At 41.4% G+C, this 18341-nt stretch overlaps 1 protein-coding gene across 1 annotated transcript; it reads left to right on the top strand.

The window, feature by feature from the left end:
• Window positions 1–2348: 2348 nt before the first annotated feature.
• On the top strand, window positions 2349–17663 carry dmap1 (DNA methyltransferase 1 associated protein 1). The gene is made up of 10 exons (XM_083766999.1): window positions 2349–2787; window positions 4097–4188; window positions 4361–4556; window positions 5201–5359; window positions 6318–6485; window positions 8809–8994; window positions 10255–10326; window positions 11654–11726; window positions 16209–16612; window positions 17342–17663. The coding sequence occupies exons 1-10, from the start codon at window positions 2692–2694 to the stop codon at window positions 17399–17401; spliced, it is 1506 nt and encodes a 501-aa protein (XP_083623125.1). The 5' UTR covers window positions 2349–2691; the 3' UTR covers window positions 17402–17663.
• Window positions 17664–18341: the final 678 nt, after the last annotated feature.

Here is an 18341-nt window from a genome sequence, read left to right as displayed (position 1 = left end):
TGATATTTACTTCTCTGCTGTCGGGAAGAAACCACTTAACTCCAAAATGTTAATTTTTCAGGAAAGGCCTCATCAAAGTTGGTGTTGTGACTTTATATAATGACAATTAGAGTTAGTTGCTTTAAGACAGTTTGAGGGTTCAACGGAGTTAGGTTTTGTCCAAAGCGCTTTTTACTATACTTTTCATTGGTTCAATATTTTCTAAACAACACACAGACATCGTGTTCTTGTAGACGTGTACATATATGTATTCTTTCTAGTTTGAGATGGATGAGTTCGCTACTTGAGGTCACGATCATGCACTAAAGGTCGTTGCTCTAATAATCTGACTGTTGTATTCATTATGCATACACTTACTGATCGTATCGTATCCTTTAAGTCAGACTCATTTGATTGCTAAGTTATACTCCTTATAGAGCAGTGGTTAACTCTTTAATTTCTAGGACACGCAGTTAGGCCACAGACCTCCATTTTGTTATAATAGGTGTCCTATTATTGCTTGCTGAAGTAGGAACCTTTATTGCTTAGGTATGAACCTCACCACACACTAACTAGGGAAGGTTCAGACAGATTTCTTGTGTTCGCTGATCTTATAATTTTTCAGATGTATATCTTCTGCTAAGCCAGGAAAATGTCAAGAGTATCCAGTGTCCTTCTCTTGGTCAACATCGCTCTTGGTGCGTGGGAGTTAATGTTGCTTAACACCTGACAGCTGAGAGCCCTAAATAAACTGTATAGGCCTATAAGGCCGCATTTACATTCCAAAGCATATAAAGGAATCCAAGTGAAATACTGTGTGATTATGTTCACAATGCAGGCTTGTAATTAACTAGTAACTACATAACAATGTGATGCAACATAACTCTTGGGTGATCACTTCTTCAAACACCCTGTATAGACTTGGTTCTTCTGCTGTTTGACCACCTTTCAGACAAGACAAACATTTTAATGTAGTTTAATTTAATTGTGGGCTCCCTGCAGCAGCTTCAGGAGGAAGCAGGGGCACCTTTCACCATGGGTTCTTCCTCTGCTGTTTTTTAAAGAATTATTTTTGGGCTTTAATGCCTATATTGATGATAGGACAGTATATAGACTGTATATACTGAAATGGGGAGAGGAGTGACATGCAGCAAAGGTCGTCGGGATCGCCACGTCGGATTCGGGCCAAAATTGGCCACATTTCTGTGAAAATATGTGAACATTCAGTGAAAGTAGACGATCTACAGTAGGCCTACAAGCGTAGGCCTACAGTGAAGCAATTTGGTCAGAAAAAAGGAGGAGCCCATGTATAGACACCCGATCCCGGTCAATTAACTTTAGAACATGCTTACTGGTGGTAGGGTTTTACACTCAAAAAGTTGTATATTCAATATTTTTAATATACTCGAGGTCATAGGGTAGTCAAGTTCAGATGTGAATATGTTTCTCCCAGCTCTGTTGTGAGGAAATGTAAGGGTGACATGTGGCTGTATAGTAGCCTATGGGTACCCATGGAAAAGGTAGAACAGATATTGTAGCCTATAAATGGGTATAGGGCATTGTTCCCAAGTAGGCCGATGCCTGTTTAAAAATCACCCATTGATTGTAATACTGTATGCTAATGAGTAGCCTACCGCGATATTACTATAATATACAATATTCGTTGCTGTCAGGAGGACACCACCTAAACTCAATTTTTGAAGTTCTTGATTTTTTTTCCATAAATCAATAGGTCTGTGTGTTTAATTCAAATACATGTCATAAGATTTGGTTCATTACTTTTAAAGGTATATTCAGTGATTTCACTCAAAAAACCTTAGGTTTCGTTTTTGGCTGGGACCTAAGCCTTTCATCCAATCAGGATAGAGAGCCAAAAACGAAACCTAAGGTTTTTTGACCCCCAGGGGTTAACTGGGGACAGGGAGGAACTCCTTATATGGTCAGCAGCACACTCTATAGTAGGGAGGATTATCACAACAAAACAAAAAAATAAGTGATATTTGAATTAAGTGAAATCACTGAATATACCTTTAAAACAAGCATGCTGCAAGAAACCAACCTTGACTGGCAGCATTGTGAGCTATTAAGCACACTAGTGAGAGTCTGAATAGTATAACTGCAGTACTATGAACTGTAAATAGTGAGCCAGCATTATGAATAAACAAAATGTGGCATATTGAGCAGCAATCCAAAGCGGTTCCATAATTCTCTTTATGGCTTTAAATGTATTGCTTCTCAAGGGCAGGGATTTGACAAGTGTTATTATTGTTCGGGTAGCACCACACCTGCACGCCACATGAGGGTGATAGCGGTTAGCGGACATGGTAGTAGTAGTTTGCAGAATGTCGATGACGTCACAACAGGCGACGGAAGTTTGCGTGCTAGTGCTATGCTACAACAGAGCTGGAAATTGTTTTATTAGATCAGTTACTATAGTATTTTTTCCCACGAAGAAAAATATATATATGAGTCAATATTGATGTTACAGTTTATATCGATACAGTAATGCGACGCAGTGTAACGTTACTTATTAATTGTAGTCTGTCCCTGCTACGAGCTAACGTTAGCCATGTAACCATGTACTATGCGCAGCATTGACATGCCAACGTGTGTATAGTCATAATAATATTCTGTATAATATATTACATATATTTTGCCGTAAACGGGTGGCAGTGAAGGGCAACTTAACAGTATAAATATTAAATAATAATCATGGCTGCCGGCGCCGATGTAAGAGACATTTTGGAGTTGACCGGAGGGGACAATGAAGCTCCAATTAGCAAGAAAGATTTCATCAACTCAGAAAAGGTGAGAAAGAGGCTAAAGAGCCTTTGTTTGTTTGGGTCCTGCATTCATAAAGAGCATGATGGTTCTACTCAGCGTGGGGTCCAGGCAGGGACCCCCAAGGATACTTGAAGGGGTTCAACGCAGTCTCAATTGATGAATGATAATTACATGTACCAGACCAGTACCGTTTCACTGTTACTGTTAGTACATAGACAGTAGTCTTTCTGGATCCAATGACAGACCACCTCGGATACCAATGGAAATGTGCTTAGATTGGTGTTTCAGTCAGACAGATAAATACATAATCAAGTGAGAGAAGACAAAAATAGTTCATTTAAGGTTGTAAATTACTGATCCATGGTATCCACTAGCCCTCCAAGCAGAACCCAATGGTACTGAAGTTTCTGACTTTTTGACGACACAGACCATTGGGTCCTGTTCCAGCAGTATCCTGCCACCTGGTATGCGGACATACATAAAACATAAACAACGTGGATAACGCCTGTCTGCGCTCTTTGACGATTTTTTTCCGTGTGAGGGCTTCTGAATATGTGAAGTATAAGTACCCATACATGCCGCTGCGAATATCTCCTGTGGCGCGGAAGCCGTTAAGTTGTTTGACCGATTTGGTCGCTTTGATTCTTCTCTTCCTTCCTTGTTTATTGACACCTCATTGTACCGCCTATCTGGCTAGCTAGTGGCGCTATAGCTATGACACAGCAGATCAGAGGCAGGGACGTAGCCGCACAAGCCAACCGCACACCAGGAGGCGGTACAATAAACGGTAAACAAACAAGAAGAAATAAAGCGACCAACTCGGTCAAACAAACCGATACAAAAAAAAGACTTAACGGCTTCCGCGCCACAGGAGATATTCGCAGCGGTTTGTATAGGTACTTATAGTTCACAAATTCAGAATAACTTAAACTAAAAAAGGCTGTCAACCGCCACAGATACGATCTTAGAGAGAATATTTATGTCCGCATTCCAGAATTCCCATACGAAAATATAGTTATGAGCAGGGACCCTACATAAAACTCATCAAAATTTCAGAAAAGCTTTATGGAGGGTCCCGAAAGGGGCTAGGTATCCACATAACTAGATCAATTATGACAGGACGGGGGTGAAGTAATTTAGCATTGTAAACACTTGGCTTGTACGTATGTACGATGAATGTCAATCAGGTAAAGAACATGGTTTTTAGAATAGTCTGTGGTGAATGTGTAAGTAATCATGTCTAATTTTTTATGTTTAATATTATTCAGTAAATAGAACAGAACACTCCCAGTCATGGAGGTATAAAATGTAGAATATATTTCCACACCCACAGAAAAAAGCCAAGAAGACGACAGAAGCGTTGACCTTCAAGAGGCCAGAGGGGATGCACCGAGAAGTCTACGCTCTGCTTTATTCAGACAAGAAGTATGGACTTCATTTTATATGATTGTTATTGCACGAAGAGCAACATTAATTCAAGTCAAACAGTGTAATGAAAGTCTTAAGTGTACTGTTTGTCACATCTTTTCTTTCCTTTTGATTTAACCTCAGATATGTCATGTGCTTGCTATAACAAAACCTAACTGTTTGTCCCCAGAGATGCACCCCCTCTGTTGCCCAGTGACACCACACAGGGCTACAGAACAGTTAAGGCCAAACTTGGCTGTAAGAGAGTCCGCCCATGGAAATGGATGCCCTTTACCAACCCGGCCCGCCGGGACGGGGCCATATTCCACCATTGGAGGCGTATGGCAGAAGAGGGCAAGGACTACCCTTTTGCCCGCTTCAACAAGGTATTGAAGAAGGGTCTTTGTGTCCCATCATGCTATTGGGTCCGTCAGTGTCTAGAGTTGCTTTTAGAAGGGCTCAGGCCTTTTACAGTTTGCCCCAAACCCAAAGTCCTGGTTCAATTGTTTTGCTCTTAACTTTCTTCTAGGCAGCAAATCATGGATTGTAACTTGTCACCTAGAAAAAGTACAGCAGAAACAACCATAGCCAGGGTTGATTTATCGTTTATTTTATTATCACATACTACAACAGTGGGATTAAAAAATAAAAATCACACCCGTGTGAAGTGAGGGGCGCTCTTATCATTTTACAACATCGAGAAGGGAATTCGGTATAGCTTGGAGCAGCTATAAATGTTACTTTATTCAATGGTCATCCAATCCATGTCTATTCACTTATAAGACACTTCACACGGGTGAAACATGACAAAACAAACATTGAATGCTCTTCATTGTCAATGGCATTTTAAAAGCAAACATTGAACTAAAAACAAACATTAAACTGTATATAGAAGAAGGAAAAGGCCTGGCAAATGGTTAATAGTACATTTCATCAGTTGCAGTAAACTAATATTTTGACAGATTGTTAAAATGATTGGGTGTCCGTCTCACTTTGTGTTAATCTTCACACCCCCCTCCCACCTGTACAGGCAGTGCAGGTACCAGTGTACTCGGAGCAGGAATACCAGTTGTATCTCCATGACGACGGCTGGACCAAAGCAGAGACTGACCACCTGTTTGACCTCTGCAAGCGCTTTGACCTGCGCTTTATCGTTGTCCATGATCGCTACGACCACCAGCAATACAGAGTAATTACACCGTCCCACACACATCTATACAGGGTGGAAGTCTTTTTACAGAGACTCTTATGCCTAATTTATACTCCGCAGTCCACACGATGGTGTCACTTGCCGACGAGAACAGATCTTCACTTAGATGGAAGATCTGTTCTAGGAAGCAAACGATATACTGTAAAGCAACATCCCTGACTATATCACAAAGACAGATTGTTTATTTCTGGACCACAATTCTTATATGAGACGATTCTAAGATGACCCAACGTTATTCTCCATTTTGGTACTCTATAGTACTACTGTACCGTATGAAATTAAATTAAAAAATGCTAGCAGAAACAGGGAATGCTTCATGTGCATAATAGGGAGAGGGTGTATAATAAATTGCATGGTGAAGTAATTATATAAAATGTTGTATGCTGTACAGTGTACACGTCCTCTGTACATTGGTGCTATAAAACTGGTATACATACGTAAGTTCGCTGTACATTTGTGCAAAATAACCATATGAGGTAAAACACATGTAGTTATTTGCAGTATAGTGTTTTATTTAGTTTTCTCCTTTCTATTATGTTTTGTAATTCCATGTCCCAGACCTGCTAATATTAGGCTGTGAAAAAGATGAAGATTGTCTGGGGTAAATGGTCCTACATCTAACCCTAAACTACACAGATTAATGAATAGAATGAATAGCTCATACTAAAATAAACTAATTAAAATAATCTATGCTCTAGTATAATTTTCACTTCTGGAGTAAACTGAGCAAAGTGGGTTTGAGTGAGTGCATTGATGAGCAGCACATGGTGGTTTGTGCATGCATTGCACATTAACGGGACAGATTCAGGAGGACAGCAGAAGAAAGGGTTAAATATATGGAGGCTCCGGCGAGAATCAGGCATAATGTCCAAGATTCCAAACACTTGTAAATGCAATGCAAATTTCTTTGAGCTCTCTCTTTCATTTACCCTTTCAGAAACGTTCTGTGGAGGACCTGAAAGAACGCTATTATAGCATTTGTGGCAAGCTGACTAAGGTCCGTGCAGCAACAGGGACAGAACCCAAGATTTACATCTTTGATGCCGGCCATGAGAGACGCAGGAAAGAGCAGCTAGAGAAGCTCTTCAGTCGCACGCCTGAACAGGTCAGTGGTTGGTGGTAACCAATTGTGAACAGGTCAGTGGTTGGTGGTAATCATGTGAACAGGTCAGTGGTTGGTGGTAACCATGTGAACAGGTCAGTGGTTGGTGGTAACCATGTAACCACTAACACCAGGAAAACTTATTTGTCTTAGATTTTAGCTATATATGTAGCACACATACGTTCTTTGGATATTAGAAAATCATGAAAATCTGTGCAAACATTTTGAACTCAAAGCTTTGCTTCTGGGGGTCCCTTGCACAAATGGTTTTTAGAAATGCTGGTTCACAGCCAAACAACATCATTTTGCGGTTCCATGACATGAAAAAGTGTACTGGATAATATTGGGTCCACACCCTCCACACGCCCCAGACTCTTCTCCCTTCTTTTTTTTTTTAATACTGTTTTTATTAGGCATTTTTTGTATATGACAACTTCAGAATATCCTTGACAATGATAATGAGTTATTCAGTTATATAAAATGAAAGATAATGACAGGTAATATAAATTCCACATACAATACATAATAAAAAAGATATATAAATGTGATAAACACGAAAAAACTAAAAACAGTTAAACAATGACAAATGTGAACAGACAAACAAAACAAAGACAACAGGACAGACGCTCTTGCTCTCAAACTTTCCCAACACGTTGTAAATTAACTGAATTACAGACATTTCTTTTTAAATGAGAAAAAATAAAATACTCAGTTCCTTTTTTTTTCTTTTCTTTCCAATTTTCTAATATGTTATCTATTGTGTAGGAGGGGTTAGCGTGCACCTATTGAAATGGTCAATGAAGGGTTGCCATGTCTGGTAAAATCTATCTTCACTCCCTCTCAATTCAAACTTTATCTTTTCCAATTGCAAGTAGTGCATAACATCTTTCATAAGTGTAGTGTGAGTGGGAACCTGTGCTTGTTTCCAATTCAACAGTATCAGTCTGCGAGACAGTAGAGTCACATATTTTACCATGTTATATTGGAAAGTAGACAGTTTGACCCCGGGCCCCCTGACCCCCAGAACTGCTGTCAGTGGATCCGGGTCAAAAGGTCTTCCAACAATCTCTGACAGTGATTTAAATATACTTTGCCAATATGATGTTAGTTTAGTGCAGTGCCAGAACATATGAGCTAGAGTGGCCGGCGACTGGCCACATCTGTCGCAGGCTGGATTCACATTTGGAAACATTCTGTTGAGTTTTTACTTTGACAAATGTAACCTGTGTAATATTTTAAACTGTATAAGACCGTGCCGGACACATACTGAAAAGAGTGCACAAACCTTTGAGATGTAGACCATTGCTCGTCAGTGATAGATATTCCTAAGTCGTTTTCCCAAGCAGTTTTTAAATACTCCAAGGAGGCATTATTATCTAAACATGAGAGAGAAAAAATAATAATAGAAACACCTCCTTTGAGCAATGGGTCAGGTAGAAATATAGATTCCATTGATGAGTTGGGAGGTATGTTTGGAAATGAAGCAGTGTGTTGTGTTAAAAAATGTCGTATCTGTAGAAATCTGAAGAAATGTGATTGGGGTAAATTTAATTTGCGTCGTATTTCTTCAAAGGTCGGAAATAACCCATCAATATAAAGATCTTTGAAGGAGTGAATACCATTTCTATGCCACACTTTAAACAATGAGTCAGAAAGGGACGGTAAAAAAGCATGGTTAGCGACCAGAGGTGCGCGCACAGAACCCGGGTGCCAACCGAAATGCCTTCGTATTGAGAGCCAAATTTTGAGAGAATGCCAGACTATGGAATTCTTTGGCAACTTAGTATATTTTGAGGCCACTGGGGAAAAGATTAAAGCTGAACTCTTCTCCCTTCTAGCTCCCAAACTGTGGAACAAACTCCCCATTGCAGTTTGAACTGCATATTCCCAATTTTCCGTCATAATCTGAAGACTCACCTCTTCAGACCTTAGCTCGTAGCACTTGACCTAACCTTGACGAACATGCAGTCTTACGTAAAGGCTAAAATGAAATTTAGATTGCCTTCCTATAGCTTGTATATTTTCAATGTACAGGTTATTTATTTGTTGATATTATATAGTTTAGAGTTAGACTGATGCTAGGTTCTTGGTTTACCTATGGTTATCCTAGACTACTGAGGCACTACACTGTCTTTAAACATTTGATGTATGTGTTTACCGTGCTTACTGTAAGTCGCTCTGGATAAAGTGTCTGCTAAAGGCCTAAATTGTAAATTGGATGTCATGTAGCAGTTACTGTTTTTGTCCCTTAGGCTTTTTGTGCATCAGTCAAAGCTTGTCTAGTTTTCTCCTCAACCACCAAGCACTTTTCCATTGTGCCCTGCAGGTGGCAGAAGAGGAATACCTTATCCAGGAGCTGAGGAAAATTGAGACTAGGAAGAGGGAGCGCGAGAAGAAGGCTCAGGATCTGCAGAAACTCATCAAGGCAGCCGACACCACCACAGAGCTGAGACGAGCCGAGAAGAGGGTCTCAAAGAAGAAGCTTCCACAGAAAAGAGAAACAGAAAAACCGGTATGATCCAGACAATATGTTATGTGCTGCTATTGCAAGACATAGACCAAGTATAATATAATTTAAATAAAAAATGGCCAAGGAACATTTATACATTTCTGGTTGGCACCACCGTGTTCGCATACAACGCAGCATGAATTGATATTGAAATAGTGGTTAACCGTTTTACCCTCCCATATCCCTAATGGTATCTAGTCTCATCACAGATATGTGTCACTATAATATTGATATATTGCCCAGCATTACCTCTGGACATTGTATTCATAGATTAAGTATTTATAAAGATTGCTATTTCCATTTGGCCATAGTGATAAAACACCAAACCGACCTGTAGCCAGTTAGTTTATGGTCAAGGTCTGTAAAAAGAAAATCTATATTGCTGAGTATCACAATATTATTTTTCACAATACTGTATAGATTATGCAGCCCCCCGTATCAATACGAATCCAGGGCTGAAAGTTCTCTGGCATTAAGCCATAGACATATTTCTGTGTCACTCATGCATTAACTGTTACCCCTGTATTCATGCCTTTCCAAAGTGAGAGCTAATGGTTAATCCATGTAACTAAATTATTAGAATAATGTGGTAATAATGTCAGATGATTCACAGCAGATCTCCTGTCACGCGCACATTGTTTTTTTTTTCATTCCCATACCCAGGAGTGATGGTCCCGTCGGCTGTTAGATCCCATAATCCAGAGGGACTGTGCTAGGATTGTCTAGTTTAGTTGGTTATGTAACAGCTGGGCAACCACTGATTGAGTAGGATGCTTTTGGAATACGTATGGCAATCCACCAAGCGGGGAAATTCTGCTCAGCTAGAATACCATTTGAATGGTGTCCGTCTTAATGGGATAGTTCACCCCAAAAAAATCTATTAATTACCCACCTTGTGAAGCCTAGAATTAATTGTGATCTTTTTGGTTTTTGTCACATTCTTGGGCCAATGATTTGACTCAAAGGAGACTCTTTGAGGTTCCTACCAGATATACTGCTTCATACACTGTGTCATAAAATTATTGGCTTAGGAATGTGACAAACGGTTTCATGGTGTGTGTGTGCGGGTAATTGATAGAAGAAAAAAACGTTTTGGAGATGAACTATCCCTTTTAAGACTACAATAAAACAGTGGCTTTGTTCACAAATTGCACAGCTCTTTACTAACTTGCTATAAAGATTGGACATGGAGGGCATGTTATTACATTCTGTCTATCCTCACCTCAAAAGGACTCACCTGTTTGTCCATCTCTCTTTCTGCAGGCAGTTCCAGAGACGGCGGGCATCAAATTCCCTGACTTCAAGTCTGCTGGAGTTACACTACGCAGCCAGAGGGTAAGCATAATTCAGCTAATTTCAAACTACTAGGAGGACATTAAACAGTCATTCAACATAACATTTTAACTAATCCCTCATAATTTGATAAGTTTAATGCAACCGTTGAGTGCAGAGACTGACTATACAGTCTAATGGGTTGGCTCCTGTGTCTTAAAGAGAGTGAGTGATTATATTTGTTAGGAGCATGAAAATACCTTTGCATGTTCAGAAATACGTAATTAATATTCAGATGATTCTATGAAAAAATAGACTTAATCCCATGATCAGTTTTCAATTACAACAGCTTCCCTGCCATTAACGAGTTACAGAAGTTATGTTTTCATTGTTTAATTCGTGTTTTTAATACGTTTTAAGACTTAGGATTTCGCGTTCGGATGATGTCACCGGAAAAACAATAGTCGCACTGGCTTGCTAAGGCTTCTGGGAAATTGAGGCCCAATGCATTCCAATGGCGGCGCGCAATGGGTGGCTCTGTCCTACGCTCTTTGTTATTGATCGGCAGTTTGGATTATCTTTCAACACGACGACAAACATACCATTTTAAGGTGGATTTTCATGAAACTTCAGACGGGGAGCGAGTGACGTGCCTTGATAATTCATTTTCAATGAGAGGGGGGTGATTATTTGGGACGCACAGAGAAGTTGAGGGGCGGAGAAGCAAGCAAACGCAGTCCCGTGAAATTCTCATGCGTGCGCTCGTCTCATGCACGCGGCCGCGGGCGGCAAGAACTAGATTGTGGTCAGCTTTTTTCCCACGCTACGTGTTTTTTCAGCATATGACTGATTTGTTTTACATATTATTATTTTATTTGTTTACCATCTCAAATAATAATAATAATTAATTTAACAATGAAACAAAAAGACTACGGCAAAAACGATCTTCTTATGAACCGGCATGGGTAGCAGACGCAGCCTAGCAGGGTATGGATACCGGGCAAAAGAAAATCAAAGACAACCCAACCCTACTCTTGATGTATGATGTGAGGAATGGGTAAGCGTTTGACTTGGCCTGGCTATCTCTCATTAGTCCTATGATGATTAATGCTGTTAGCGGTCAGCTAATATCTGTAAGACCCTGCGGACGAGGCTTATTCATCTCTAAGACTGATGAGGAGCCACCACTCTCTATGGAAATTGCATTAGCACCACTAAAGGAGTGGAGTGCTCCTCCAGCTAATCAGTCAGACAGAGTCCAGTGGATAAAGACGTTTTGATCTGGCCCGTTGAAGTGCATTTCATACGAATTAAAACGGCTGGAGGTGGGGGCGCTCATCCTTGAAACCTCGGAAACTAAACTCATGTTTGTGTGTATACTGTGTCTCAGATGAAGCTGCCAAGCTCGGTAGGCCAGAAGAAGATCAAGGCCATTGAGCAGATCCTGACAGAGCAGGGAGTGGGTGAGTGTAAAATGACTACAGCACGCTGCTGCTGGTTGGAACACTACATTATAAAATAAGCACAAATGCGTTGAAACCTACAACGCAGTGGTGTTGGCCATTTGTGGGTAGTTTGTACAAAAAATTATTCAACTTTGACCTCCTCTACACCTGCAAACCCATGATGTGATGAATAAAGTGTAGTTTTAATTCAGCCTTATGGCATGGGCCAAAAGCCTGATTTATACCACACGCAAAAGAATAGCTGATTTGCAAGCTTAGTGCATAACATTGCATCCGTGCTGTGTGGTGTGTGTGTAAATCCATTTATGCCGTGTGACATTGTTGTAAAATGGAGCAAACATTAGGCATAACAACAAATTCCATGCTTAACAACAGTAATTTGTGCAGGTCCTGAATTTGGCACCAAAACAATCTTTGGTCAATCAAATCAACAATCAAAGTAGCAAATGGCCACTATGTCGTTGCAAAATAACCAGATTAATACCGGTATTATAAATTCAAACCAGAGTGACTGAGCCCAGTGATTTTTATTTACCTATGGTTAGGGATGGGTATCGTTAGGATTTTTTCGAGTCCGGTACCGATTCCGGTTCTGCTTATCGATTCCGGTTCTTAACGGTTCCCTATTTCGGTTCCAAAATGATATAAAAGAGGTCAAATGTTTAACAAAAAAGCTCAATGTCAATTTAAGACGAGATGAATAAATAGTGTAACATCCTCTTCCTCCTCATTCAGTTGAGCCATTTGTGGATAATATAGTAAAAAAATAAATGGTATAAACTTAAGGTCAATTGTTTTTCACAAAGCTTTTATTACAAAGACTTTGCTTTAAGACAGATGAATAGAGTATAGACCATCCTTTCCTTTAACAGTTGAGCCATTTGTGGATACTACAGTTACCTCTTACTACTACTGACAATGACAACAAATATGCCTGAGAGACTACACAACATAAACATCACTGCAACACAAAGTCAGAAATCTAGAAAAAAATATCATGTGGTGCACAGTCTGCATGGCATGTCAGAGCAGAGTGTATACTGTATACTAAAGACATGTATAATGAATAGTATAACATCTTCTCCTTTATTGAGCCATTTGTGGATAATATAGTGATTCTTTTAAATGTATCTATATAATATCGATTCTGTATTTACCCAGGGCAATAGTGTTGTAGGCTACTTCTCTTACCAATAACAAATAAAAGCATGTCTGAGATCTGAGAGCAACACACACACGATTGACTGTGTAAATTAGCATCGCTAATGAAGGGGAAGGGGCAGCGCGTCAATGGGGGATCATTGAAAACAAAGGCTGTGGTTTGCTACTAACAGAAATGTGCATGCACACGGGCTGCCCAAAGTAGGCTATCTTTTGTTGTTTTTTCGCCACCTCTCGAAGTTAAGACTGGGTGTCTGACCCTACGCCGTGATCACACACACACACTCACAGTCACACACACACGGGTGCGCACTCGAAGTGAGTGCACCGACGCTTTCTCTCCTTGTCTCATGTTGATTCAATGCTGCGCACGTATGCAGTAGTGAAGACTCATACAAGGCGCAAGATTCCTGTCCCCTCTTAAAAGTTTCCTCCCATAAACTTTACTTGAAAATTACGTTTAAGAAACTTTAATAATGATGTCGCCTCAGTGCCAGGCACAGCGCGTCTCTCTGTCTCTAGACTGCTCGACAACTAACTCCATGCAGAGACATGGCTCCGCCTCTGCAAGCCACAAGCCCACAACTCGGCGCTGATGCAACGCGGTGTAGGCTTGTAGATCAGCTCTGTTCCCTGCACATCTATTAAGGGAAGAAAATAAATAAATTGCGTGTGACCGCGTGTCTGTGGGAACCGATAGAGAGAACCGAAATTGAATTATTGTAATGGGTACCCGGTACCCAGGCACGTTCGGTTCGGTACATACTTGGTACCGAGATTCGGGACCCACCCCTACCTATGGTGCTGCAGACTGCCGCCATGGGCAGACTCTGGTCCCTCACTCATTCACTCACTGGTGTATGCTGCTTGATGGTTTGTGGTAAATTAATACATCACAGCTCCTTGCCGTTAAACCAGGAGATGCATGTTTAGTACTGCCTTTTGTGCATATGTCCCTGTATTTACAGCTGTGAAAGTTGTTACATGAAGGCTTTTGAATTAATTAGATTCATACAACACATCAAAGTAGGTATTTCCTTGTATAGCAATACATTTGTTTAAGCTCCTTACCTTTGTAGTATGAAGATTACTTAATAGTCCTGGCTTGGCAAAGTAATAGAATGAAATGCAAACATGTTTCCATTCAGTGAGCCTTCATCAGGGTACACAGGTCATGATAGTATGAACACAGTCAACATCAGTAGATCACTGATATTAAAACAAGAATTTGCACCCTGTTGAGCACATAATATTGACTGTCCAAAGTACAAAAATGTGGGTACCTGATTAAGGAAATGAGCCCTTGATACTCTGAAGTGGGGCAAATATATGTGCAGACATGCCCACAGTGGCACAGTATGTATTACATGTATAGCTAAATGTATTGAATTACCTTAATCAGAATCGTTTATTACAGCATATAACTTCTATCCCCTCCTATATCCAGCTTTTGGTGTCTGTCCACAAATTTCCCATTGACAATGAATGGAGAATTTTACGTCAGTGTCGTACAAATAGATACAGGCCCTCATTTATCAATCGAGTGTAAAATCTGCCACAGATTTGAGTGCAGGTTTCGTAGTACACCCACGTCGCCACGGCATTTATAAAGTGATCGCAAACAGCTGATCCTTCCTTAATTTTGTTCTCACGTTAATAAATGTCACGGCTGAATTTGATCTGGCACGCCCTAAGAAATCAAGCCTCGCCCTCGTTTTTGCGACATGAACAACGGCAATACGTTTCCTGAAACCATGGTTACATGAAAAAATAGGTTTCTCCCGTGCCTTGCTGCTCGCCTCACCCCCCTCTCTCATACACACGCACAGCACGCACACGCAACTTGCAAGCCCAACTAACTGGTGTGTTGTTAAACAAATAAAGAACGAACACCTGCATTAATTAAATAAAGCGTGCGTGCGGGGGGTGAGGCGGGCAGCAAGGGAAGCGAAGCGAGAGGAGAAACAGACAACTAAATAAAGTTGTAGGCCTACCCTGTGACAGGGTAGGCCTACAACTTTATTTAATTCATGCAGGGTCCCTGTCTGTTTCCCTCTCACCTCGCTTGCCTTGCTGTCATGCACGCACGCACGCACCTACATGACACATTAAATAAAGCTGTCTGTTTCTCCTCTCGCTTCGCTTCCCCCTCACCCCCCGCACGCACGCACGCACATATCGCTATTTGCAACTTTAACTGTGTGTTGTTAGTTGTATATTAAATTATTAAAGTATTTTTAATTTAATATACAACAAGATATATTAGTGAACGAAAACCTGAACCTGTGAACCATAATTAAATAACAAATAGGCACCCACACGCTGCTGTTTTGCAGGTGCTCCTCCTGTCCTGTCTGTCTGTCTGTCTCTCTCTATCACAGTGGTCCGTCCGTGACCAACTGACCATGCACGTTCCGACGTTCGCCAGTCTATTTAGATTGCCTCGCAGTCGTTAGTCACTGTTATATGAATGTGCAGCCAAAACCATAGCCTCATGTGGCTGGTGCATGGGCTGGCTGGGTAATATACCTATATCTCCGATGCAGTTCCCACTTGCGCTGGGAGCCTGGCACGGTACATTTGGCATTCGAGCGACGCGTCGGGTTTATTATATTGCACATACCGTAAGAAAGACATCGGCCTTCATGCTGTAGATTAGGCTACAGTAGGCTATACCTGCACGTTGGGACTCTCCGCAGCTGAGCTGCAGCAGCTGCTGCACTATACTCTCCAACGTCCCGTCATGGAAATATTTCAGCACAGACAGCCCAAATCCTCGCATGTATGCGCTCATGCAAAACACTGTTTAAATGGCTTAAGCATCTCTTGCAACATTGTTTTTAATTGCGCGATTTTATCTCCTACTAATTTCATATGACACATGTATTCCTTAACATTTTTTTTTTTTTTTTTTTACATGTAGCCCATATACATTATACATACCTTTTATATAAACATTTTAGGAGTGAATACATATATGTTTTGATGCCTGTGACAGCCTCTCAGCAGTTCAGACAAGGCTGCTCCGCTTGTGTAAAACAGAAAAACAGCGTACGCCAGCTCGCGACCAGACGTGACTATTTGTCCTACTCAAGTTCAATTTCAAGCTTTGCCGGAAATGTTAAATGCCGAAAATGTCGGTAATTTCGGCGTGCGCCCATATTTTGGCGTACGCACGGTTGATAAATGAGGGCCACAGTGTCTATTTTACATCTTGCTGATGTACGAGATGTATAAGAGCGTATAAGAGTTTTAAACCATGTACCGTTTGTGCAACTTCAAGGTTTTTCTGGTGTGTGTGTGTGTCTGTCCAACCAGATCTGAACCCAATGCCTACAGAGGAGATAGTTCAGATGTTCAATGAGCTGCGTAGTGACCTGGTACTGGTGTATGAGCTGAAGCAGGCCCACAGCAACTGTGAGTATGAGCAGCAGATGCTGCGTCATCGCTACGAGGCCCTGCTAAAGGCGGGCGGCGGTGGCGGCGGCGGCCTCGGGCTCAGCTCTGGAATGGGTGGCTGCGGCCCTCTGGGGGTCGGGCCAGCGGCAGCTGTGACTCTACCGCAGGGAGGAGGGGCGGACACCGGTGGTAGCAACTCCATCAGCACTGTGGCGTCCACCCCGGGCGCCGAAACCCAGGCCTGGCCAGGAGCTGATGATATCAAGGTGGAGGCCAAGGAGCAGATCATCGATGTGGTCGGAGCACCGCTCACCCCCAACTCGGTGAGTCAACAGAACGACAGTGTCACAGTCTGGTCCATTGGTGTCTGCTAAAAAGCAAACCCTTGGTTTTAAAAATATCCTCTTTTCAGGGAGAATAAACTATTTTTTTGTTTAATAAGCATTTGTTTTTGTTAATGTATTTCCAGTCAAGGGTCATACGTTTTTTCTTATTGAATATGATATGATATAGTACTTTATTGTCAGTTCACACTGAAATATGTCTTTCGACCCAGCAGCCACACATTTGACATAACACAAAGGACAAAAACAAGATTACATACCGCTGGCCAAACGCCTGATTAAGCCTCAAAGTCGACTGATGGACAAAGGACCTCTTTAGTTTGACCTTATTGTATGCTGGAACACCATATCTCCTTCCTGAAGGTAGCAACCTACCGTATATTCTCCATACTGAACAGTGAACACGTGGCTAGTGTTTGAGGTGCTATCATATGTGGATGTATATTAGCCTCTGAAATGGTTGTCCAACAATCTTTGAACTAAATAATGTTCAGTTGTTGCAGTAGTTGTGGCTTTAGGGCTGCAAACAAACATCCATACCATCCAAGTATTCTTTCCAAATAAATACAAAGCTCTGGTAGAAGCGAAATCCAACAATATTATTATTTTATACATGGTTGGTATGGAAATCTATCGTGTTTATAAGTTAACATACTGGCGAGTCTCGGTCACAGAAGTTTACTTTTTCGTTTCGTCTCTTCGTTTTAGCGCAAAAGGAGAGAGTCGGCCTCCAGCTCGTCGTCGGTGAAGAAGGTGAAAAAGCCTTGATGCCGGACGAGAGGACTGACTTAACACATGACGAGGGACAATGTGAATGACTCTGGTCAAATGGAGAGGACCATAGGGCATCATGGCTTAAGCTGAGGGAACATGGGATAGCAGAGCGATACGTTACTGTCCATTCCTGTACAATACTACAGACTGATGTCTCCATATAGTACCACAATCACACAGTTGGACACACAGAGAGATACAGCTACTTCTCTTGTTCCCCATCTCATCAACCTGACCACACACACACACACACACGCACACACACACGCACACACACACACACACACACACACACACACACACACACACACACACGCACGCACACAGCCACAACATCACCACCACTGATCCCTGGCCACCACAAAGGCACCAAACTGAGTGACATTCCATTCCATTACCTGGTGTCTTCCTGCCTCCAGCGAGTGCTCGAGCTCAGATGAGTCTAGATCAACTGTAAATTGCCAGACTGAACTAATCGGGCCATGGAGAAGAGGCAGGGACCGCCTGGGTAATTGAAATGAAAAGAAGAGTGGGAAAGAATGGGAGGGACCTCCAGCGACTCTGTTCAGTTCAACCATCTCTGTTTTACTTCTTTTTGGTAGTTTAATCATGCCGCGCTGTTTAGTGGAAGTGTGTTTTGCTGTTAGTTCTTAGTACTGTCTCCCTGTTCTATCACAGAGTGAGCCTCTGCCCAGTAAAAAGCCAGTGTTGTTAACCGCTTATGCCCTATATATTTCGTCATATGACAAATGGCACAAAATAGCAGGTTTACAAGCTCACAATGTGTCACGATGCAACGTGTTTAAGCTTGTAAATCTATTTTTGCTATAAAAAAAAAACATGTTTTTGGAGAATGTTAAAATGTTATGAAAACTTTAACTCTCAGTTAAGCCAAGAAGCCCCATGGTAGATTTGATTAGTTCTTTTTGCTACT

This window comes from Protomyctophum parallelum, assembly GCF_964188405.1.
Source record: "Protomyctophum parallelum genome assembly, chromosome: 6".
NCBI lineage: Eukaryota > Metazoa > Chordata > Actinopteri > Myctophiformes > Myctophidae > Protomyctophum > Protomyctophum parallelum.
This window is presented reverse-complemented; position numbering and strand designations above follow the sequence as displayed.